This window comes from Bos grunniens, chromosome 17 (assembly GCF_055505025.1).
Source record: "Bos grunniens cultivar Pamir isolate PY7600 chromosome 17, Bosgru_T2T1.0, whole genome shotgun sequence".
NCBI lineage: Eukaryota > Metazoa > Chordata > Mammalia > Artiodactyla > Bovidae > Bos > Bos grunniens.
In genome coordinates this window covers 11,572,908-11,599,973 of record NC_141181.1, presented here as the reverse complement: position 1 = coordinate 11,599,973, position 27,066 = coordinate 11,572,908, and the positions used below count along the sequence as shown (strand labels likewise).

At 39.0% G+C, this 27,066-nt stretch overlaps 1 protein-coding gene across 1 annotated transcript in view; it reads right to left on the bottom strand.

Moving 5' to 3' along the window:
* Positions 1 to 27,066, bottom strand: part of TTC29 (tetratricopeptide repeat domain 29) — a 279,515-nt gene that overhangs the window by 180,337 nt on the left and 72,112 nt on the right. The window contains exons 7-8 of the mRNA XM_086346476.1: positions 17,312 to 17,524; positions 9,516 to 9,601 (exon numbers count right to left, since the gene is read on the bottom strand). Of these exons, the coding sequence (XP_086202602.1) occupies positions 9,516 to 9,601; positions 17,312 to 17,524 (299 nt within the window). The remainder of the gene's footprint in view (positions 1 to 9,515; positions 9,602 to 17,311; positions 17,525 to 27,066) is intronic.

Genomic DNA, 27,066 nt, shown 5'->3' with positions numbered 1-27,066 from the left:
CCTTTATCAGTGTTTTCTCTAATCCAATGACCTTTCTTTTGCTTGTCAGACAATGGATATTTTGAACATTTCTCTTCTTAGCAAAAGGTACGAAATGAAAAGGAAGGAAGTTCTATTTGGATATTTTTTTAAAAATATATAAATTTATTTATTTTAATTGGAGGCAAATTACAATATTGTATTGGTTTTGCCATACATTGACATGAATCCGCCATGGGTATACATGAATTCCCTATCCTGAACCCCTCTCCCACCTCCCTCCCCATCCCATCCCTCTGGGTCATCCCAGTACACCAGCCCCGAGCACCCTGTATCATGCATCAAACCTGGACTGGTGATTCGTTTCACATATGATAATACACATGTTTCAATGCCATTCTCCCAAATCATCCCACCCTCGCCCTCTCCCACAGGGTCCAAAAGACTGTTCTATACATCTGTGTCTCTTTTGCTGTCTCACATACAGGGTTATTGTTACCATCTTTCTAAATTCCATATATATGTGTTAGTATACTGCATTGGTGTTTTTCTTTCTGGCTTACTTCACTCTGTATAATAGGCTCTGGTTTCATCCACCTCATTAGAACTGATTCAAATGCATTCTTTCTAATGGCTGAGTAATATTCCATTGTGTATATGTACCACAGCTTTCTTATCCATTCGTCTGCTGATGGACATCTAGGTTGGTTCCATGTCCTGGCTATTATAAACAGTGCTGTGATGAACATTGGGGTACATGTGTCTCTTTCAATTTGGATACTGGTGGGGATGTGTGTCGAGGGGATATGGTCCTGAGTAGAGAGGAGTCTGCATGGCAACAACTGGGAGAGTGGGTATGGAACAGCTGCTCCTTTAGATTCTCAACAAGGAGACTGCCTGAGGTGGTCACAGGACAAAAAGATAAAGTGATGAAAACTTGGATGTCAAGCAGGCAAATGACTGCTGAACTCCTGAGCTTATACCTGACCTGTCTCAACACTGCATGGCGAGTCCGCTACAGCATATTTTCCAAGCTGGTGATGAACTACGCAGGGACCAAGAGGCTCGCTGGCTGCATGCAGCACTGTCTGCATGTTTTGTATAATTATGACCAGCAGCCCTCTGGGAGCAGGAGGTCATGACTTCCTCTGTGCCTGCATCTGAGCTCCCCTCTGACACTGAGGCTATTAGACAGGACAGAAGGGTCGCTTTTAGGTTATGATTTCTAAATTACAAGGGAAGATGACTTCTATTTAATGGGTAGTGAAGAGGTCTGATCTTTAAATAAAGAAATGACTTCAATTCCTTTTTTTAAGAAAGATAAATGCCTTTTCTATTGAAGGAAAAGTTATTAATAAATTAATATTTCCACAAAATGAAGGTCTATTATATTTGTATTATAAAAATATGCTATTACAAAGATAAATGTAAGCACTATGTAATTTACCTATGATACAACTAGTGAATTACAGTTAAGAAAAAAAAATAAGTACAAAGCAGGCACTCTGGATGGATACTGAATATATTCACCTAGTATGCTACCCAGTAGAGGACTGTCTGAGCCACCAGGAAAGCCTAACACGCTAGAGTATTGTTGCTGTCACTGTTCAGTGCTAATTACATCACAATCTGTAGTGATAATGGTATCTCACATTTGAAACTGATGATAGTCTAAAGTGTAAACCTATGTTTTTTTCTTTTGATTTGCACAAAGAAACTGCCATTTGTAACCCTTATTTTACAAATAAAACCGAGCTTCCAAGAAGTTAAGTGACCAAGCTAAAGTTGGCAGCTCGAATGTGGCAGGACTAAGATCCATGTCTTCTAATTTGAACTCTCACCTACTCTTTCTATACCATAGCTACCTTCCATATAAAGACCAGTTCAAAACTTACTATTAGTTCAACTATTTAACCACTTGACAATTAGAGATATCACGTATATGTGGGATCTAAAAAAATGAAACAAATGAACTTATTTATGAAACAAAAATAATAAGACAAACATAGAAAACAAACTAATGAGTACCGAAAGGGAAAGGGGAGGGATGGATAAATTAGGAATTTGGCATTAATAGATATCCACTAACATATATAAAATAGATAACAAGAACCTGCTGTACAGCACAGGGAACTCTACTCAATATCTTGAAATAATCTATAATGGAAAAGAATCTGAAAAAGAACATATATATATATATATATATATTGTGGTTGTTCAGTCGCTAAGTCATGTCTGACTCTTTGTGACGCCATGAACTGTAGCACGCGGGGCTTCCCTGTCCTTCACTATCTCTTGGAGTTCGCTCAAACTCCCATCCATTGAATCAGTGATGTCATCCAACCATCTCATTTTCTGCAGCCCCTTCTCCTCTTGCCCTCAATCTTTTCCATCAGCGGGTCTTTTCCAGTGAATCAGCTCTTCCCATCAGGTGACCAAAGTATTGGAGCTTCAGCTTCAGCATTAGCCCTTTCAACAAATATTCATGGTTGATTTCCTTTACAATTTACTGGTTTGATCTCTTTGCTATCCAGAGCACTCTCAAGAGTCTTCTCCAACATCACAATTTAAAAGCCTTCTTTATGGTCCAACTCTTACATCCGTACATGACTACTGGAAAAACCATAGCTTTGACTAGACAGACCTTTGTCAGCTGTCTCTGCTTTTTAATATGCTGTCTAGGTTTGTCATAACTTTTCTTCCAAGGAGAAAGCATCTTTTAATTTTGTGACTGTGATCACCATCTGCAGTGATTTTGGAGCCCAAGAAAATAATCTCAGTTTCCACTTTTTCCCTTTCTATTTGCTATGAAGTGATGGGACCAGATGCCATGATCTTTTTTGAATGCTGAGTTTTAAGTCAGCTTTTTCACTCTCCTCTTTCACCCTCAACAAGAGGCTCTTTAGTTCCTCTTCACTTTCTGCCATTAGAGAGCATGAACTGCATATCTGAGGCTGTTTATATTTCTCCCAGAAACCTTGATTTCAGCTTGTGATTCATCCAGCCTGGCATTTCACATGATGTACTCTGCATAGTAGTTAAATAAGCAGGGTGACAATATACAGCTTTGTTGTATTCCTTTCCCAATTTCGAACCAGTTAGTTGTTCCATGTAAAGTTCTAATTGTTGCTTCTTCACCTGCATACAGGTTTCTCAGGAGGCAGGTAAGGTGGTCTGGTATTCCCATATCTTTAAGAATTTTCCAGTTTGTTGTGATCCACATAGTCAAAGGATTTAGTGTAGTCAATGAAGCAGAAGTAGATGTTTTCCTGGAATTACCTTTCTTTTTCTGGTAACAGTTCATTGTATATACATTCCACATCTTCTTTATCTGTTCCTCTGTCGACAAACATTTAGATTGCTTCCATGTGATTCAGTTCAGTTTAGTCGCTCAGTCGTGTCTGACTCTTTGCGACCCCATGAATCACAGCACGCCAGGCCTCCATGTCCATCACCAACTCCCGGAGTTCACCCAGACTCACGTCCATTGAGTCAGCAATACCATCCAGCCATCTCATCCTCTGTCTTCCCCTTCTCCTCCTGCCCCCAATCCCTTCCAGCATCAGAGTCTTTTCCAATGAGTCAACTCTTTGCATGAGGTGGCCAAAGTACTGGAGTTTCAGCTTTAGCATCATTCCTTCCAAAGAAATCCCAGGGCTGATCTCCTTCAGAATGGACTGGTTGAATCTCCTTGCAGTCTGGGACTCTCAAGAGTCTTCTCCAACACCACAGTTCAAAAGCATCAATTCTTCAGTGCTCAGCCTTCTTCACAGTCCAACTCTCACATCCATACATGACCACTGGAAAAACCATAGCCTTGATTAGATGGACCTTTGTTGGCAAAGTAATGTCTCTGCTTTTCAATATGCTGTCTAGGTTGGTCATAACTTTCCTTCTAAGGAGTAAGCGTCTTTTAATTTCATGGCTGCAATCACCATCCGCAGTGATTTTGGAGCCCAACAAAATAAAGTCAGCCAGTGTTTCCACTGTTTCCCCATCTATTTGCTATGAAGTGATGGGACCAGATGCCATGATCTTAGTTTTCTGAATGTTGAGCTTTAAGCCAACTTTTTCACTCTCCTCTTTCACTTTCATCAAGAGGCTCTTTAGTTCTTCACTTTCTGCCATAAGGGTGGTGTCATCTGCATATCTGAGGTTATTGATATTTCTCCCGGCAATCTTGATTCCAGCTTGTGCTTCCTCTAGCCAAGCGTTTCTCATGGTGTACTCTAGAAATAGGTTCTGCTTAATAATGGGAAATAACTAAATAATGGGAAATACCTCAATGAATGTACTGAAGACTGATCTAAGTTGATGTTCCTAAGATTAGGAAGTGGAATGGAGTATTTACAGAGAAAGAAAATTCATGCACAAAAACAATTTATTTAGATAGGACCATCCTTTTTCTTAAAATAACTTTATGGTTGCAATGTTTGATTGTAGGAGCTGGGCCAAATTTGCAAAAGGTCTTGACTGTGATTTTTGGTAAAATATTTTCCTCTTTGAAATCTTAGGACTTCATAAGATACATTATTTTCTAAAGTTAAGAATTTACTCAACTTGGAAATTTTCAGGTGGACATTGACTATGGTTGAAGGGAATTACTACTTCTTTCCTCGGCACCTGATGTACATTGGTAGCTTTCTTCTCTTTTAAATATCAGGGTCTCTGTGACCTTCTGCACAGGTTTATTATAGGAACCATTGCTTGTCTTTACCAAATGGACTTTCCCCATTAGTAGGTACTTTAGCTCTAAAAAAAATCCATTATTTGTTTTTAGTTTAGTGCTAACTCATAATTCAATAAAGAATGCTTTGTCAGCAAGGAATGGATGGCCAAACCTCACTCATATACTTGTCAATATATTTTTCTCTAACATGTATTGCTGCTGCTGCTGTTAAGTCACTTCAGTCATGTCTGACTCTGTGCGACCCCATAGAGGGCAGCCCACCAGGCTCCCCTGTCCCTGGGATTCTCCAGGCAAGAATACTGGAGTGTGTTGCCATTTCCTTCTCTAATGCATGCATGCATGCTAAGTCACTTCAGTCGTGTCTGACTCTGTGCAACCCTATGCACGGCAGCTCATCAGACTCCTCCGTCCACAGGATTCTCTAGGCAAGAATACTGGAGTGGGTTGCCATTTCCTTCTCCAATTACATGCAAAATCATTTATTAATAAATTAAAGCCTTCAAATCGAGATCAAAATTAGCAAAATTTCAGAGTCCCTTCTGTTTCACATCATGAGAACAATTAATTAGGGATAGTTACATGTGACAGGTTTTTCTAAATCAAGATTCTTTGGGAAAAAAAATCACATAAAAATCCTTAAACAGATGGACAACATTTTGGAAAGGAGAAGAAATTTATGAGAGATAGTAGTTGAATATAGGGGCAAGATACTGAAAAGCTGAAAATATTCTAACATAAATTTAAAATACAAGTGAGAGAATAAAAAGAGTGTATGGAGTTGATGGTAAGAATTAATGATAGACTGAATATAAGAAGGCAAAGGCTGAGACTAACGGAGCACTTTCTCAGCGTGAGGATGATCAGATCCAGTGCCTAGCATGATGTCTCTGTCACAAGGTGCTCAGTAAACAACTGTGAGTGAATTAAGGAGATCATGTCACCAGCCTCTTCCAAGTCATCAAATATTCCACATTGCCTAAAAAATGAGCTTCACATTCCCCAGCAGAGCATTTAAGACTCTCCAATCCTCCAACACATTAAAAAAATATGATCTTGGAATTAGAATGAATTTCTAATTAAAAAAAAAAACTGTATTTGGAATGAGTAGTCTTTCTAAGAGGAGAAGGCAATGGCACCCCACTCCAGTACTCTTGCCTGGAAAATCCCATGGATGGAGGAGCCTGGTAGGCTGCAGTCCATGGGGTCGCTAAGAGTCAGACACGACTGAGCGACTTGACTTTCACTTTTCACTTTCATGCATTGGAGAAGGAAATGGCAACCCACTCCAGTGTTCTTGCCTGGAGAATCCCAGGGACGGGGGAGCCTGGTGGGCTGCCGTCTCTGGGGTCGCACAGAGTCGGACACGACTGAAGCGACTTAGCAGCAGCAGCAGCAGTCTTTCTAAGAATGTCCAGAAATCATACAAGAAGAAATTGATAAATTTGGCCACATACATATCTAAAAGCTCGGGATGGAAGAATTTCATAATAAGGTGAAAAAAAAAAAACAACAAAACAATGGCCTGTACTTATGGCTGATTCACCTTGTTGTATGGCAAAAACTAACACAACATTGTAAAGAAATTATCCTCCAATTAATTAAAAAAAAAAACACCTTAAAAAATGGCCTGGAAAAACATTCACAACACATATTAACTCTATGTCTAAATTCTTAAAATACAAATAGCTCCTGAGAAAGCAGGCACTTTCACTGATTGTTATTGTTGTATGACTACAAACTTGTGAAGTGTCTTTGAAGTGAAGATCAGAAATAAAAATAAATTCATTTTTAAATTCACCGTCTCTCTGACTCAGCATTTCCACCTGTAGGAATTTACCCTGTAGATCATCTCTCACTTCAGCACAAAGCTGTTCACTGCTATACTCTATGTGACAAAAACTGATTGGTGGGAATGCAAACTGGCACAGTTGCTATAGAGAACAGTGTGGAGATTCCTTAAAAAACTGGAAACAGACCTGTCAAATGACCCAGAAATCCCAGTGCTGGGCATACACGCTGAGGAAACCAGAACTGAAAGAGACACGTGTACCTCAGTGTTCACTGCAGCACTGTTTACAATAGCCAGGACATGGAAGCAACCCAGATGCCCACCGACAGACAAGTGGATAAGGAAGTTGTGTACATATACACAATCAAATGTTATTTAGCTATAAAAAAGAACACATTTGAGTCAGTTCTAACCAGATGGATGAAACTGGAGCCTATTATACAGAGTGAAGTAAGCCAGAAAGAAAAACACCAATATAGTATACTAACGCATATATATGGAATTTAGAAAGATGGTAATGATAACCCTGTAAGCGAGACAGCAAAAGAGACACAGATGTATAGAACAGTCTTTTGGACTCTGTGGGAGAGGGCGAGGGTGGGATGATTTGGGAGAATGGCATTGAAACATGTATAATATCATATATGAAACGAATCACCAGTCCAGGTTTGATGCATGATACTGGTTGCTTGGGGCTGGTGCACTGGGACGACCCAGAGGGATGGTATGGGGAGGGAGGAGGGCCGGGGGTTCAGGATGGGGAACACGTGTACACCCGTGGCGGATTCATGCTGATGTATGGCAAAACCAATACAATATTGTAAAGTAATTAACCTGTAATTAACATAAATAAATTTGTATTAAAAAAAGAAACACCAATACAGTATAGTAAAGCAATATTTATGGAATTTACAAAGATGGTAACAACAATTCTATATGGAAGGCAGCAAAAGAGACACAGATGTAAAGAACAGACTTATGGACTCTGTGGGAGAAGGCAAGGGTGAGATGATATGAGAGAATAGCATTGAAACATGTATATTACCATGTGTAAAACAGATGACCAGTGCAAGTTTGATGCATGAAGAAGGGCACTCAAAGCCGGTAGGTGCTCTGGGCCACCCTAGAGGGATGGGGTGGAGAGGGAGGTGGGAGACGGGTTCAGAACGGGAGGACACATGTGCACCCGTGACTGATTCATGTCGATGTATGGCAAAAAGCACTACAATACTGTAAAGTAAGTAAAATAAATAAATTAATTTTTTTAAAGGAAAAAAAAAAACCTGCTTGGAGATAACCTAAATGCCCACCAACAGGAGATGGTTAAATCCCTTATAGTATAGCTATATCATGGGGCACCATGCTATGCTATGCTAAGTCACTTCAGTCGTGTCCGACTCTGTGCGACCCCATAGACGGCAGCCCACCAGGCTCCCCCATCCCTGGGATTCTCCAGACAAGAACGCTGGAGTGGGTTGCCATTTCCTTCTCCAATGCAAGAAAGTGAAAAGTGAAAGTCAAGTCGCTCACCATGAGTCCTTTTTAAAATGAGACCTGTCTAGATATGCATTAGTATGGAGGAAGTTAATTCAGGAGGCAGAACAGTGTGTATAAAAACTTACTGTTTTGTAAACAACAAAATGGATACACATATATGTGTACTTATATGCCAGGCACACACATGAAAATTTTTGGCAGGATAAACCAGGAACTTGTAACTATAATTGCCTTTGAGAAAACTGTGAGACTGAGTATAGGGGCAGAAGGAAGATTTCTCTTCACTGTAAACTCTATGGAATTGTTTGAATTTATTTTGCCATGCACTTGCCATATGATGAGGCAGGGGGGAATATCTTTAAGCCAGTTTTCACTTAATTTTCCAACTTGATCTCCTACTGTATCCTACCTTGCACATAACAATTCAGTGCTTCTCAAACCTTCTCAAACGTTCATGTTGAGTGTGTGTGAATGAGCGTGTGTCTAATATTCCATTATCCATGACGTTCATACTTTCTGCCTGTAGATATCCTACCCCTCAAAAGTTCTTCTGTGCAACCCTCTTGATTTTCAGTATTGGAACTAAATACATACTTATCTCTGAATTCAGAAAACCCCTGTCCATCCTTCTTTGAATTATAGTTGTTTACAAGTTGGTCACCCTCATTAAATTAGCTCCTAAAGGGAAATGTGCATCTTGTCGGCTTCTGTGCTCCTGAAAGTATCTGGAACACAACAGCCTTGCTGAATGCGTGTCATTAATGAAAAAATATTAAGTAGAAGAGTCAACTAGGAAAACCCAAGTTTCCTATGATGACCCAATTTTAAGGATGATAAAGAATATATCTAGCTCAATTACAGGAATGCTACATAGCATGAATATCTAAAAGAGCCAGTAAGAGCTCCTTAAAGTTGAAAATAAAGCCAATACTCCATGTCAAATAGGGCTATTACCTGAGATGTAAACAAAATTAAATATGAAGGCACACTTGAAATGTATTAGAGGTAAGAGAAGAATGGGAGAAAAATTATTTCTGTTATAGAAAAGATAGCTTTTGACATTTTTTTTGTGTGTCAAACACCCCAAGCCTGATCATAAAATAGACAAAAAGTGATTTTTATCATGAAACAGGCTGATTCTCAGATTGGGACTAGCGATGCCTTCCCCACTTGGTGCCCTCTCCCCTAACTCCCACCTACGAAAAGTCCACAACAATGGAATTCAATCTGTTCCTTGTTAACCACCATCTTTTCGAAGAAAAATGTCCCAAACCACAAGTTTACTGTAATTTTTTTACTGTATACGTTTTGCTGTAATTTAAATCCACTTCCTCTTGTCCTTGGTGCTATGGGAGTGGGGGGCCCCATTATTTGATATATTTAACTTCATCAGTAAAACCAATTTTTAATGCTTCTAGAATAGCTATTCTGCTTTAGTCTCTATAAACAGGTACACTTACATCAGGCCCATCTCATTCCTGTTGGCCTTATAACAACATACAATAAAACAAATATAATAAAATAAAAAGTGGCAGTGATGAAAAGTCTCCTTGAACTTACTGCTAATGCTGTTTCATACTCTCCAGCAGCCAAGTGCGCTAAGCCCAAGTAATAGGAAGCCTCTCCTTCCATCTTTTTGTCATTTCCTAAAACAAAAATGTAGAAAAAATATTATGGTATTGAAGAAACTGGCTTATTACCACAGAGTCTCTGCTTTTCAAGACAGTGGAAAGTTATTATAACAAAGTATACAGATTTATATCAACAACCCCCGAAGCCTAGCTGCGTACTGATCAAAAAGGCTGACATTAATATAATTTACCTGGGTCACAGATGTCAGAGGAAGGTGTGTTAGCAATATAATTATGATGAGTTTCCTCTGTGTACAAAATCCGGTCTTAGCATTTTGACAGCCCTATATGATTTCTATGCCAGTCACCCGTGTAAGGGCTTCCCACTTGGGGTTAGAGGTAAAGAACCTGCCTACCAGTTCAGGAGACATAAGAGGCATGGGTTTGATCCGTGGGTCGGGAAGATCCCCTGGAGGAGGGCATGCAACCCACCCCAGTATTTTTGCTTGGAGAATCCCATCGACACAGGTTTCTGGCAGTCCATAGGGTCGCCAAGAGTCAGACATGACTTAGTATGCATGCACCACCATGTAAAACCTACAGCCATTCCCTATAGCTGTGACTACATACATGAAATAATTGATAAAGAGCATCAGCCTTACTTGGTGCATAAATACACATACACACACAGACTGGCATTCAGCTAAGTCTCCAGTAGGGCAGATACTTAGCAAATTAAGGAATTATTGCCTTGACTAGGTTTAGCTGGAAAGTTATTGCTTAAAACTTGGGTAAGAATGCCAGAGCTTGGTTTCTTGGTATAAAGTTCCATGCATATTTTGAAATCCAAACACATTTTCCCTTGCTAGTGACTGGTAAATGTTTTTCACCATCTTTTCACAAGAAATTTAGCCTAATTTTTGTAAGATGTGCTTTATTCCAGGCATTATCAAATTTTTCTTCTCAAAATATATAAACATGTAACATGTGCTTCAATAAGACATACATCACACTGTATAATAAATAAATAATTTACTAACATTTAATGTACAAAATTTAACATGTAAATCTAATATACTTGTAAGAACCACAGGAGGTTCTTATTTTTAAAAATAATACTATTCTCTTTTACTTTTGGAAGTCTTTGCCTTTTAATGTTATCTGACTCCTGGGTGATGCAAATGCTGACAGATCTACCCTCATTTTTTATCTTTGGAAAGTAAAGATCCTTAGGTTTCTGCATTCCCACCATGATGGATTTCCACAGGAGCTAGCAATTCTCTGCTCAGCACTCACTGAATTACCTCTTGTGAAGCAGTGCCTCAACTGGAAGACTGCAAGGAAACAGGACAGCAAATGCCACTGACAGTATATTTTTTCTTCTCTGACAATTTCATCAGTTGCAGAGAATTATACCCTCAAGATCTCACTTCAGCAGAGCTGATGATGCTAGTGATTCAGTCTGGGAAATTTGAACTCATAATTCAGCTGGGTCCTCACTTTTTCTCTGCTATAGGCTTACGACTGCTGGGGAGAAAGGTGGGACTAGGGAAGGAAAAGAAGGGGTAGAAGGAAGGGACTATGGTGGGAAGTTGCCTCTTCGATAATTAAAGGTTGATTACTTGAGACGTGTACTTGCTGTGTTAAATGGTGTAAAGCAGTGATAATTGCATGTTTGCATACAGGATCATTATTTGCATTAAACTTTATGTAAAAAGCAACCCAGAAAAGTAGAAAAAAAAATCTATTCCTGTAGACAGAAAGATTTTGAAATAGCTAATTGAAATAGATCACACCAAATAATAGTAGGGTTTAAGTATAAGAACTTCCTGTTTACTAACTGAGACAAAGTTAAGATAAACTGAAAGTAATAAAATAATGAAGGAAAACGTATTACAGTTGAGTGACACACTCAACAGTGACATACAAAAAAAAGTGTCAAATATTATTTATATTGTGTTGTTTACCTGAGTGGGTTAAATTTATATTAGCCATGCTATCCAAGTCAATAGTCATTTATCTTAAAGAAATTAATACGTTTTTATTTTCAAAACTAAACTGCTCATTCTTACACTAGTATGTTTACTAGAGAATCCAAAGAGGAAGTCATCCCAGGTAGAATAATGGACAGAGACAATGTTCTTGGGAGTAACTCAAATGTTTTATTAAAATGTGCCCTAAACCTTCCTTTTGTTATTTGGCTAATACATATTCACTCATTCATTTATTCAGAGCTTACACATATTCACTCATTCATTTATTCAGAGCTTATTTATTAGGACCATCCTATACAAGGTAGACGGAGAAGGCAATGGCACCCCACTCCAGTACTCTTGCCTGGAAAATCCCATGGACGGAGGAGTCTGGTAGGCTGCAGTCCTTGGGGTCGCTAAGAGTCGGACACGACTGAGTGACTTCACTTTCTCTTTTCACTTTCATGCATTGGAGGAGGAAATGGCAACCCACTCCAGTGTTTTTGCCTGGAGAATCCCAGGGACGGGGAAGCCTCGTGGGCTGCCATCTATGGGGTCACACAGAGTCGGACATGACTGAAGTGACTTAGCATAGCATAGCATACAAGGTACAAGGGGGCAACAGGGAATGAGGTGGTTGGATGGCATCATGGACTCAATGGATATGAGTTTGAGCCAACTCTAGGAGATAGTGAAGGACAGGGAAGCCTGGCGTGCTGTAGTCCATGGGGTCGCAAAGAGTCAGACACAACTTAGTGATTTAAAACTAAATACCGGGCACAACTCTCAGCACTTGGAATCCATCAGTACATTAACCAGACAAATTCCCTGTCCTTGGGGAGTTTATATTTTAGAGAAATAAAAGGAAAAGACAGAAAATTGAAAATAAGCATAATAAATTATATGTAAGTTTCAGGGTGATAAGTATTTTCGGGGAAAAAATTAAGCAGGTTAAGGGGATTTGAGAATGATAAGTAGGGGTACAAAGAAAAAAGCAGGTTTCAATATTAAATACAGTTGTCAGGGTAGTAGATATCACTGAGGAGATGGTATCCACAAGAAAATGAAATTAAAGATAACAGAAAATTTGAGAAACTCACAACTATGTGGAAATTAAACACCCTTCTAAATAATCATTGGATCAAAGAATAAATGAAAAGGTAAACTACAAAATACTTTGAGATGAATGAAAATGAAAATACAAAACCCCCAAATTGTGGGATTCAGCTAAAGTAGAGCATAGAGGGACATGTACAGCTATAAATGCCTGTTTTTTTTTAAAAAAAGGAAACATCTTTTCACTTTATAAAAGTAGAAAAAGAATAACTAATTAAACTTAAAGCAAACAGAAGGAAATAATATAGAGAGGAAATAAGTGAAATAGAGAATAGAAAAAAAAGGTTATCAACAAAACCAAAAGTTGGTTCATTGAAAAAGTCTACAAAATTGACAGACCTTTAGCTAGACTTAACAAGGAAAAAAAGGAAATCCTCAAATTATGAAAACCAGGAATGAATGAGGGAAATCACCACAGTTCTTACAGAGATTAAAAAAATATTATAAAGAAATGTTATGGACAATGGTATACCAACAAATTAGATACAGTTGATAAAATGGAAAAATAGACACAAACTACTGAAAGTGACTCAAGAAGAGATGGAAAATATGAAAATATTCACAATAAGTAAAGAACTTAAATTAGAAATCAAGTACTTTCCACAAAAGAAGCCCAGATATCTTCAATGATGAAGTCTACCGAATATTAAAAATACAATCAACACCAATTCTTCACAGACTCCTCCAAAAACTGAGAACACTTCCCAAATCATTCTGTGAAGACACTGTTATTTTGACATCAAAAAACACCACAAGAAGAGAAAACTACAAGCCAACATCCATCATAAATATAGACAATTCCCAGTAATTACTAGCAAAGCCAATCCAGGAGTTAAAGGAAAAGGATTAAACACCAGGATCGAGCTGGATTTATCCCAGGAATTTAGGGTTGATTCAACATGTGCAAATCAGTCCATGTAATATAATATTTTTAATAGAAAGGACAAACCACAGTTTCATCTCAATAGATGCAGAAAAAGACATTTCACAAAATCCAACCCTTTTTTATGATTTAAAAAACCCTCAACAAATTCCGAATAGAAGGGAACTTCCTCAACGTGTTAAAAAAAAGTATCTACAAAAATCCCCACAGCTAACATTAAACTTAATGGTGAAAAACTGACAGCTTTTGTCCTAAGATCAGGAAGAAGACAAAGATGGCCTCTGACACCAGCCCTCACATTTATGGTCAATTAAACTTATCAACATTCCCAAGACAAGACTGAGAAAGAAGAGCATTTTCAACAACTACTACTGCTTAGATGGTAAAGTGTCTGCCTACAATGCAGGAGACCTGGGTTCGATCCCTGGGTCAGGAAGACCCCCTGGAGAAGGAAAAGACAACCCACTCCAGTACTCTTGCCTGGAAAATCCCATGGACTGAGGAGCCTGGTGGGCTACAGTCCATGGGGTCACAAAGAGTCGGACATGACTGAGCGACTTCACTTCACTTCGGTACTGGGGCAACTGGATACCCACATGCAAAACATGAAGGTGGACCCTCTTGACACACACACACACACACCCTAAATATAGGACTTAGAACTATAAAACTCTTAGAATAAAATATAGAAGTAAATCTTCATGACTTTGGATTAGTGAAAACCTTCATAGTTATGATATCAAAAGCACAAACAACAGAAGAAGGAATACATTACTTTGCACTTTATCAAATTAAAAACTTGGCCCTCAGTGTATCCCATCAGAAAGGGAAAAGAAAACCCAGTGTTTTCAAATCACAAATCTGATGAAGGACTTGCCCTAGAATATTAGAGGATTCTTATAACTCAATAATAAAAAGAAAAATAACCCAATTAAAAATGGGCAAAGAAACTGAATACACATTTCTGCAAAGAAGATATACAAATGGACAGTAAGCACACAAAGAGATGTTCAACATCATTAACCAACAGGGATATGCAAAATAAATTCAGTGAGGTATCATTTTATACCCACTAAAGATGACTATAATAAAAAGATGAGCAACAGGTGCTTGTGAGGAGATGGCTAAAGTGAAACCCTTTATATTTTGTTGACAGGAATGTAAAACAATTCAGTGACTTGGGAAAACTCTTTGCCAGTTCCTCAATAAGTTAATCCTGAACATTCATTGGAAGGACCGATGCTGAAGCTGAAGCTGAAGCTCCAATACTTTGGCCAACTGATGCAAAGAACTGACCCATTAGAAAAGGCCCTGATCCTGGGAAAGATTGAAGGAAGGAGGAGAAGGGGACAACAGAAGATGAGATGGTTGGATGGCATCACTGACTCAACGGACACTGAGTTTGAGCAAGCTCTGGGAGATGGTGAAAGACAGAGAAGCCTGGTGTACTACAGTCCAGGGGGTCACAAAGAGTCAGACATGACTGAGTGACTGAACAAGAACAACAAGTTAAACATATAGTTACGCTGCTGCTGCTAAGTCGCTTTTGTCGTGTCCGACTCTGTGCGACCCCACAGACGGCAGCCCACCAGGCTCCCCCGTCCCTGGGATTCTCCAGGCAAGAACACTGGAGTGGGTTGCCATATGCCCCAGCAATTCCACAACTAGGTATATACCCAGAGGAACTGAAAACATGTACACAAATGTTCAGAGCAGCATTATTCATAACAGACAAAAGGTGGGAACAACATAAATGTCCATCAACTGATGAGTGGATAAAGAAAATGTGATAATAATCATACAATAGTGCATTATTTGGCCATAAATATGAATGAAGTAGTGATACACATTACAAGACGAATAAACTTTGAAAACATGATGCGAAGTGAAAGAAACTAGGCACAAAGGAACATACACAGCATAATTCCATTTGTGTGAGCTACCCAGAAGAGGTCAGTGCACAGAGACAGAAAGAAGATGAATGGTTACTAGGGGACAGGGGAACAAGGGTGTGGGGCATGACTTCTAGTGAGTATGGGGTCAGTGTTGATGTTTGTACAACTCTGTGCATTTATTAAAGACCAACGATGACCGAAATATGAAAATAATAGAATACTAGAGTCATGAGACCACTGTATGGCTGATGCTATACTTGTGCATTACATGAAGGCGCCCTAACAAAGGAGCTGGTGCTCTATGGATATCAGTCCTCTTCAAATACTATGTAATCCAATGTGGGAGGCAAGGCATGCAATCATCAGCCTGCTGCTTCAGGCTCCCTGACCAAAGCAGAAGGCAACAAGAAGGGGTGATTTGTTCCAGAGCATTTCAGCAGCTGTCAGAGCTCTGTGAAATACTGTGCCATCTTTTAACCTGTGTTCTTTCTTATATGCAAACTATGGGCACACATATTTATTGGTTTCAAAAGATACTCAAAATTATTACAGCATAAGAAGTTGGTTTTCTCCTATTCTCTTTATCTGTCCTTTGGAAAGTGAGAGATGCTTTCAGAGAGGAGACTGCTTGGCAGGTTCTGACTGTTGGAAGAGACCCTAAGAACTTTGCTTTCTTTGTGAATTACCTTACGATTTAGCAAATGTGAACCTAAAGTGAAATACCTTTTCCTAACTGATAACATTAACTTACATTAAAATTTCACATAACTTTTCGCATGACTAAAGTTAGCTGCTGAAATTGATCTAAGAGCTAACTATTTATGTCAGTGTTACCCCTTTGGGGTAGGTACTCGATCACCATTCATTCAAAAGCAGTTCATTCAATGGGATACATCTTTCAACGTTATATTTATTTCAACTAATACTATTTTTAAAAAGTAACAGAGAGAATAAGCTAAGATTTTTACTTTCACTCTTTAAAAAATTAAAATCAAACCCAGAAAATCACTCCTGTTTACTCCAAATAAGCCATTTGTTATTCAGTAAACCAACTGATTAAATATAAACACAAGCTAATGAACTTTGGTTCAAGGGCATAACTTCCATCTTTTCCTCCTTTATGAAAGGGCTACTCTATTAATAAATTACTCTGAGATAATTTATTTTACTTTGCATCTCACAAAGTAAAAGCTTATGAGTGTATGTTCCAAATTTTTCTTTGTATTTTATTTATATGCAAATGATATAGACTATCAAGCATGTGATCAGCTCTCACAAAAGCATTTTCACTATTATGAGTGTGCATATGAATCACCTGGGGATCTTGCAAACCTGCAGATCCCGATGCAGTCGGTCTGGAGTGGGGTCGGAGAAGCTGCGTTTCTTACAAGCTTCCAGACGACGCTAATGCTGTCAGTCCAAAGGCCACACTCTTTGACAGGCCAGGGTCTAAAATATATTAAACCTCATCTTCCTGTTATTCCTAACTTAATATCCATCATATATTTCCTATTACCTGACAAAATGGAATTTACAGTGAAAGGTCTCTCAGATTTTAAGAAATATATGACTTTAAGTGTGCACATGTGTGTGCACACACGCATCCACGTGCACACACACACACCCTTAACTTTTGCAAATGACCTTACCTTCTCATTATGGGTTTATTGGTTTATCACATTACTCCCAGAGGGTTGCAATTTTGGAGATAAAGCTTTCAAGAAACTAATGGATTTCTTGTTGTCAGCACTAAGGCCCCTCTGTTTTACAGTGAAACTTGAAAGTATATTGATGGCATTTGTCTCTGCATTTCATAGGAAATAATCACCCAAACACTTGACGGTTTTTACCTCCCTCTTGGGAGAAGCAGCATCTGCCCATTAAAGGCAGCAGTGTGAGAGTGCTCTTTTCCACCCACCTTCTTTGGCTATTTCACAAGCTTTTATTAGAATTCTGATGGCCTGTTTGTATTCTTTATTTTCCAGCATTTTGTCTGAGAGTAATCTGTAGGTCCTCAGGAGACTCTCACAGGCCAACAAGTTGAGAACACGGCCTGTCTCATCCTTCCATATCCGCCCTTGCGTCAATTGATGGAAGGCTTCATAATGCTCCGCAGCTTCCAGAAGCTGACCTGAGGAATAAAAGCCATTCATAAATACCAACCACAGACCAGAACATAGCTTCAAATATTTTGAATACTTCTTGTGCTTTACTATTCAAGTGGGGTGAAGGAGGGTGGAACCATGGGATGTGTTCAAGTCTTTCTAAGGCTGAAGAGGACTTCAGCTGATTGAAAGGAGCTATCTCAATATGGATCTGAGATTCAGCAGATTTTTTTTAATTAATTTTTTAAAAATTAATTTCTTTAATTGGAGGCTAATTACAATATTGTGGTGGCTTTTGCCATACATTGACATGAGTCAGCCATTGGTGTACACGTGCCCCTATCCTGAACCCTCCTCCCACCTCCCTCCCCATCCCATCCCTCAGGGTTGTCCCAGTGCACCGGCTTTGAGTACCCTGTTTCAAGCATTGAACTTGGACTGGTGATCTATTTCACACATGGTAATACACATGTTTCAGTGCTACTCTCTCAAATCATCCCACCCTCGCCTTCTCCCACAGAGTCCAAAAGTCTGTTCTTTGTATCTGTGTCTCTTTTGCTGTCTTGCATATATGGTCATCGTTACCACCTTTCTAAATTCCATATATATGCGTTAATATAGTGCATTGGTGCTTTTCTTTCTGACTTACTTCACTCTGAATAATAGGCTCCAGTTTCATCCACCTCATTAGAACTGATTCAAATGAGTTCTTTTTAATAGCTGAGTAATATTCCATTATGTATGTGTACCACAGCTTTCTTATTCATTCATCTGCAGATGGACCTCTAGGTTGCTTCCATGTCCTTCCTAGCTATTGTGAACAGTCAGCACTGATTTTGGACAGACACTTGTTAAAGGGATATACTTGGGCTAGTAGAAATTAACGAGAATTGAATATGTTTAGAGATGGTGTGAATGTTAAGTAATAATTATTAACAAGAATCATATTAGCTAACATTTATTTACTCAACATGATGCATGCAAGGGATGGCTGCTATGTACTATACATGCATTTCTCATTTAATCATCAAAACAGTCCTATGGAATATAGATTTGTTATGATTACATTTTACAGAAGAAAAGAGTGAGGTTAAGAATTTTGCCCATGGGCTTCCCTGGTGGCTCAGTGGTAAAGAATTCACTTGCCAATGCAGGAGACACAAGTTTGATCCCTGACCCGGGAACACCTCACATGCCATGCAGCAACTGAGTGTGTGGGCCACCACTATCGAGTCTGTGCTCTAGAGCCTGGGAATCACAACCGCTGAGCCCACGTGCCACAACTACTGAAGCGTGAGCACCCTACAGCTGTGTGCTCCACCAGAGAACCCACCGCAATGAGAACCCGAGCACCTCATCTAGAGGGTAGCCCCTGTTTGCTGCAACTAGTGAAAATCCTGTGCAGCAACAAAGACCCCGCACAGCTAAAAATAAATAAATAAATAATCAATTTTAAAAAACGACTTTGCCCAAGATTGCATGGCCAGTGGCTTAGCAGATCTGGACAGTCTGATTTCAGAGCCCATGTTCTAAACCTCTCTGCTGTCCTGTTATCCCAGTAGAGCAGCAATTTTTCATTCTTAATAACTGAGGTATCTTGAGAGACGGTGCATTTGCTACAGGTTTCAAATGTAAATATTATGGAGCTTTAAACTACTTTTGAAAGTCTGAACTTTTCAAGGAGACTTTGTATATTCTGCTTAACTTTAAATAATAAAATAACAACTGCCCTTCTGTATTATATTTTATAATATAGTTGAAAATATATCTTCTCAAAGTCAAAATTCTAACTTACAGTCATTTGATTCCTTAAAATATGAGCAAGCACATTTCTGGAAGGGTAGTTTGTAGTTCCCCACTATAGACTGTATTTTACTTGTGAACTGACTTATAGAAATGCGCACAAAATCCTGTAATATAGCTACCTCTGTTACAGTATTGGAATTACTTAACTGGAATTAACTGAAAAAGCACTTACATCTAGGCATTCCAATATCACTATTTAAGAGTAACTGTAGGCTCCAAGTGGACAGTCTGAGTTCCTATACCACTGTTACCATTTCTGCTGTTTGCATGCATGCGTGCTAAGTCACTTCAGTTCAGTCCAGTTCAGTTCAGTCACTCAGTCATGTCCGACTCTTTGCGACCCCATGAATCGCAGCACGCCAGGCCTCCCTGTCCATCACCAACTCCCGAAGTTCACCCAGAATCACATCCATCGAGTCACTGATGCCATCCAGCCATCTCATCCTCTGTCGTCCCCTTCTCCTCCTGCCCCCAATCCCTCCCAGCATCAGTCTTTTCCAATGAGTCCAAAGTACTGGAGTTTCAGCTTTAGCATCAGTCCTTCCAAAGAAATCCCAGGGCTGATCTCCTTCAGAATGGACTGGTTGGATCTCCTTGCAGTCCAAGGGACTCTCAAGAGTCTTCTCCAACACCACAGTTCAAAAGCATCAATTCTTCGGCGCTCAGCCTTCTTCACAGTCCAACTCTCACATCCATACATGACCACAGGAAAAACCATAGCCTCGACTAGACAAACCTTTGTTGGCAAAGTAATGTCTCTGCTTTTGAATATGCTATCTAGGTGGGTCATTACCTTCCTTCCAAGGAGTAAGCGTCTTTTAATTTCATGGCTGCAGTCACCACCTGCAGTGATTTTGGAGCCCCAAAAAATAAAGTCTGACACTGTTTCCACTGTTTCCCCATCTATTTCCCATGAAGTGATGGGACCAGATGCCATGATCTTAGTTTTCTGAATGTTGAGCTTTAAGCCAACTTTTTCACTCTCCACTTTCATTTTCATCAAGAGGCTTTTTAGTTCCTTGTCACTTAAGTCACTTCAGTCATGTTCAACTCCATGTGACCCACTGGATCATGGCTCACCAGGCTCCTCTGTCCATGGGATTCTCCAAGCAAGACTACTGGACTGGATTGCCATGCTCTCTTCCAGGGTATCTTCCCAACCCAAGGATCAAACTTGCACCTCTCACGTCTACCTGCACTGGCAGGTAGGTTCTTTACCATTAGCACCACCTGGGAAGCCCTTCTGCTGTTTAGCCTCAGGCTAATTACTACCCTCTTTGTGCCCAAATTTAAGGCTTCTGCAAACAAGATTATAGTGTAATTATTCAAGGTGTTATTGTGAGAAATGAATGAATATGTGTTCAATATCTGATACAGAGTAGATGCTCAATAAACATAGCTACTGTTACCAGCTGGCATAGTGATAATATTTTTTAAAAATCCACAGGCCAAATGAAACATAACCACTATTTATTTTTAAGTACAACATATTCTTCCAACAAAATATGTAGTTAAGTCCTGATGAAAATATTATCATGACTGATTAAAGGACCTTGAACTGATGTAGGATATCAGTTCAGTTCAGTTCAGTTCAGTCGCTCAGTTGTGTGTGTGAAAGGACCCTGAATTGATGTAGGATATCAGTTCAGTTCAGTTCAGTTCAGTCGCTCAGTTGTGTCCGACTCTTTGCGACCCCATGAATCGCAGCACGCCAGGCCTCCCTGTCCATCACCAACTCCCGACATACTAGGCTCAATTTCCTTAAATAAGATGCACGATAGAGGTGTTAACTAACCCTACAGTCAGAATCATTTTGCAACATGTAACTATATCAAATCAACACATTGTACACATTAAACCTATATAATATTATATGTCAATTACATCTCAATAAAGCTATAAAAATAAACAACAGAAAAAAAGATACATTGCACAGTACAGGTTGAACACGCCCCTGCTATGACTATTGTGTATAATTTCTTCCTACTGACTCACTAGAAAAGACCGTGAAGCTGGGGAAAATTGAAGGTGGAAGAAGGGGATGACAGAGGATGACATGGTTGGATGGCATCACTGACTCAATGGACATGAGTTTGAGTGAACTCCAGGAGTTGGTGATGGACAAGAAAGCCTGGCGTGATGCAGTCCATGGGGTCGCAAAGAGTCGGATAGGACTGAGCTGAACTGATTTTTGCATTGAATTTGTTATTAAAATAAATATTAAAATGCACATATAAAGAAGTAGTATTTTCAAAGAAACACAACAGAGATATACAATCAGGAAATGATCTGTACAAAAATTCAGTAAATCCATGACTAGTCTGAGCCCCTTGCAGAAGGAGGGTGTATCAGTAAAGAAACATGGGAGGGGTGGCTTGTGATGCTGAGCTATTTATAAACTTGTATTATGAAATTTTCACATGATGAAAGACTACAAAGCCATAAATATGATATTACAGAAGAATATTTGATTACATGGACAGGTGCTTATGATAAGTGAAAATACTGAAAATTATCAGAAAACATTTACAAAGCAGTATCAGTGTTATCTGGGTGATGAATGGTTTGTTTTCTGTTTTTCTTTCTGATTACTGGCATCTGCTACTGTTTCTAGCATCAAAATATGTTCAGTGTGTTAAAAGAAATATGTAATAGGAGCTATTTTAAAATAATGCCCAGTTCTTTTTCATTTTGATACAAATACTCAGGGTTGAAGTTTCTTATTCTGTCTTTACATCTAACTGACAAATTTTCTCTTTCCTCCCACAAAAGCGGGCACAGTTTTTCACCTCTCTCCTGCAGCAGCACTCAGTAGAAACACCTTTCTCCAAATACCCATGACTCTCATTTCTTTTTTAAAACTCGAATGGAGCATTGACATATATGTGTGTTATGTTTCCTCTGTTAACTATATTTCTGCCTGTAAAGTATCCCTGGAAAGATTGTATATGAGAGTACTTTTTTTTCATCCAGCATCCATTTATTCATAAAGTATGGATACATATTTCTCTTTGGTCATGTAAATAGGGATGGATGGATACAGGGAACTGTGAGTAAATGAGAGAGTTCCAAAAAAAAACTGGGGACTATAAGGAGACTAAGAAGGGCCTGACAGCATCTGTGGTCACACACAGTAACCATATGGAAAGAGGGTCCAAAGGTGTGTTATACAATAACAGATTCACTAAGAATTCCAGGAGAGCCAGGAGAGGAAGCTCTCGGTAACCCAAGTGATTATAATGAGATGCAAATGATGCATAATGATGCAGACAGTATGTGAGAAGTGATAACTGGGTCCAAGATTTGATCCACATCAGGCAGAAAGTGGAAGTAAGGGGAAGGGAGGGGGAAAGTGGGGAAAGGAGATGTCCAGGAAATGGGGAGAGGGATGGAGATGGGGAAGGCAGGGAGAAAGGTGGGGACTGTGTCTCGGTATTCCAAACAAGCCAGATTTCTCTCCCGGCTACTGATGTCATCAGATTTCCTGCACAGGCTGTCTATGCAGAAATGAAATAAGAGAGGTTCTTGGGACATTGGTTTCAGTTGATTAGGATGGAAGGGGGCCTTGGGATGATTGAGAAATAGACTTTTCAGTTGAGTTTGATTTTTGATTAAGCAGTGGGGACTAGTATCAGTGTACTGCCTAGCTGATAATTACTAGCCAAAGTTAAGCTCTTATGTGCTTGAGTTATGCTATTAGAAAGCAGCCTAGGCCAAGATACTCAGTAAAAGGTACAGACAACTATTGTTTCTCAAAGAGCGATGGCTGCTAGTTCAAAAAGGTTTTTTCCCCTCATACATTATCCTAGTTAACCTTTCAAACCTTTCAAAAGGTGTCCTCTTTTTACACCAAAGAGGACACTAAGGCTCACAAACATTAAATGACTCAAATTGCTAAAAGATGATGTTTAAGATTTAAATCCAGGATCGCCAAACCACCCCTAGAGCTTGGTTCTCCCATATCAGAACAAGTCAGAAAACTTAGATTGAGTAAGTCAGACTGTCTGGACATAAATCTCTCAAGTTAAAACAATGCTGGAGTTACATGATTTCTAGTGTCTTCCAGGCCTATAACTCTGTGCCCCTATTCAGGTAGTCACAGGAACTTCCAACATGAACAAACAGATACTACATATTGATGTGCTTCTCAATGCTCTCCCTGAGGGAGTCTAATGTACAACCAACTCTGTAGTCCACATCTAAATTCTCTACTTTAACCTAAACTGTGAGATGACATCCATGGGGTGAGGGTACCTAGGATGTCACATACATAGTCCCAACCTGTGATCACATCCAGCTACTCATGGCTTTATGTCTGCTTCCTCAACCACTCTACCACAAAGGAGGGAGGGCCCAGGGGGTTCTGATCAGCCCTGTTTATTTATTTTTAAATTTTTATTGGAGCATAATTCATTTATAATGTTTCAGGTGTAAGGCACAGGAAATCAGTTATTCATATACATATATCCATTCTTTCTTAGATTCTCTTTCCATATAGGTTATTTTGAGCATTGAATTCCCTGTGGTATAACTAATAGTAAGTACTTATTAGTTATTAGTTATCTATTTTATATATAGTAGTGATCAGCACTGTTTTAAACCGAGGTGCCTACATAGAGGAAGAAGAGTTTTCCAGCCCTTCTTGAATGTAGGGAATCATTTCTAAAGTTATCCAGTGGCAAATAGGAGAGTAAGTCAGCCAGCAAGGATTTGATCCAAATAATCATAAGCATACAAATGACCTGGCTGTAATTTCTAAAGACTGGTCAGAATGTGAAAGTACATATTATGATATGGTGTAATATTTGATTTAAAAATATTAAAATGTCTATGAAGGGAGCATATGAATTTAAATAGGAAAATATTTTCCTTTAAGCATGACTAACAATGTGATCATTTCCATCCAATTTATATTTCCAACAGTGAAAGCAAAGAAAGAAAGTGAAGTCACTCAGTCGTGTCCGACTCTTCGCGACCCCATGGACTGTAGCCCACCAGGCTCCTCCGTCCATTAGATTCTCCAGGCAAGAGTACTGGAGTGGGTTGCCATTTCCTTCTCCATCCAACAGTGAACAGGACTTTAAAGATTTTCTTACTTTATGAGTAAAGACTCATATTAATATCAATTAGATATTTATTAGGACATAATGCACCCTGTTCTTATATACCTGAGATAAATAGTATAAAAAGTCTTCAATCCAGTGATTATTTTGACAAAGCTAAATGTAAATATAAATGGAGATCCTGAGTCAGGTTTTCAAGTTTGGCTCATGGCAGCCCCTTACAGCTTCTTCGGCATGTTCAGTGTATCTGCCCTTTGTTACCAGATGAGCCAGCAAGATTCCCAGTTCCCACCATCAATCTTGCTGAAGGACAGGTGTCTAGACAGGCATCCTTCTCTGGCATTTTCAGGCATTAACATTACTTTTCATTGAGAAAGAGGGCAGAGAGAAGAAAAACAATTAGAACAAGGTATCACAAAAGTAAAAGTTTACTGAAAACCAAAGAGAGGAGGATTCAGGCACATTCAGAGATGGTAAAGGCATCTTGAGGGGACATGAGCTTTATCTTCTTGCACCAGGAATTACTCATCACTATGAGTAACAAAGATCACAGGAGTTAACTGTGATAAGGAAGACATGCCGTGTCTCATCACTAGGAGTGCCTGGTTCTACACCAGAACAAAAATCCAGAGCATCCACTCATATTTCAAGTTGATGAGGGCAGAAAATGGAGCCAAGATGTTTTGCGGGAGTGACTGGAGATGGCCTTCCATCAATAATCAATTTATCTCAAGAACATGAGATACTATCAGAAAACATATCCCAGTGGGAGACACACTGTGAACAACTGCAAACGAGAAGAATCCAGGATGCACAGAAGTGGGCTCAGTGCCAAGTGTTTCTTGGTTTTTCTGGTTTGTTTTTTAAACAATTATACAACATCTACAGATATTGTTTATAGTTTTTCATCTAAAAGAAAGTGTACTCTTAAAACTACTACAAAGGAGTTCCCTTTACCCAAAGCCCACATAAACAAGAAATCCCCCCATTTATTTAAAAATACAAACAAAAACCCAGACAGTGTTGTAAACTGCAAAATGTTTGGTAGGATGTTAAGACAAACACTATGTAGAGAAAACAAGGTTTTATACATTTGGGTGTTACCCAAATTGCTGCTTACCCCTCTTTCCTGGCACAACATCTCTGAAAGTTTATAGACATTTGTTGTATGACAGCAGATGTCTAGAACAAATATTAAGCAAAGGAGAATGTATATGGTCTCTCCCATTTTAGTTTTTTTTTTAAAGTAGGAAGATTGACTAGATATTAACACAAATGGGTTTAAATGTGAAGCTGCCATAAAAGCAGGAACATAAATGTAATTCTCCCAGCCGCTATTTTGATGCACATTTTTGATTCCATGAATATTTTATGAAATGGCCCAAACTAAAGCCATATAACATTCCTGCATTACTGATGCTTGCGCCCGTAAGCTACGAACATTAGAGGCATGATTGAGTGCATTAAAATGAACTCATTCAGCAGTGCATTGATTACTCGAAGGGGGAGGGAAAAGAAAAAAAGAAAAAGAAAAAAGAAGTTGCTCCACTTAAGAAAACAGCACACGAATCTAAAGTTTGCAATATAATAAAGGTGAAAGCAAGTTTGAAATAAAATAATATTTCATAAATAGGCTGTGACTCTGTCTAGACTTGACATTAATTAGGCAAGGTGTTAATTATGTCCAAAGATGGCTCTGGTATTGTTCAGGTAATTTCAAATGTCACAATCTCTGAGATGCTCAGGCTGGCCTGCTTTAGCTCCATGCATCAGCAATTCTGAAAGTAGCTAATTATTTCCTTTTCTATCAACTTGTACATTTGCCAGTAAAAATAATGCTACAGGAACAATTGCATGAGAATAATTTGACAGGCCCATAAGGCCTATTTCTTCAACAGCCTTGGTATAAGTCATAAGCATATTTAGTTGTAAATGGTGCACATTTGCTGAAGAATTTAAGGAAATATTCCACTTTGGCCTAAAACAACAACCTAAAGGAACAATAAAGCTTTATGTATCTTATATTACATTTTAATCTGAAGCTACTGGACATCTTTGGCAGTTGGTACTATTCTGTATGATGTAGGCATAAACTCTGCTAGAAGCAATATTGAATAGCAGCAAAAAGAGAAAAATGTTATTATTGCCTTTTTATTAAAACAAAAGACACTGCTTTCCATTTCAGTTTAACTGCATGAACAATTTATATTATCTCTGGTTTTAACATTCAATTATGATAATTATAACGGCATGATCCATGCTGAAATATTAAGGGTCTGTCATACTTCCCAATGGAAACTATCACTTTTAAGGATTTATCTCTTATCAGGGGAGATATGTTCTGTGTTCTCACCCACTGCACACCAGTGCAAGATGGAATGCCAGAAAACAAAGATTTTGTTTCTGAAACTCAATAGCATCCCTAATAAACTGGGAAGACAATGTGCCCGTAACTTTTGAGTAGTTTCTCTGGGATGTCTAGAGGAAATGTAAGGTGGTGGTCAGTCGGTAAAGAATCTGCCTGTAATGCGGGAGACCTGGGTTCAATTCCTGGGTTGGGAAGAAAAAAATCCCTGGAGAAGGAAATAGCAGCCCACTCCAGTATTTCTGCCTGGAGAATTCCATGGGCAGAGGAGCTTGGCAGGCTACAGTCCGGAGGTCACAGAGTCGGAAATGACTGAATGACTAACACTTTCACT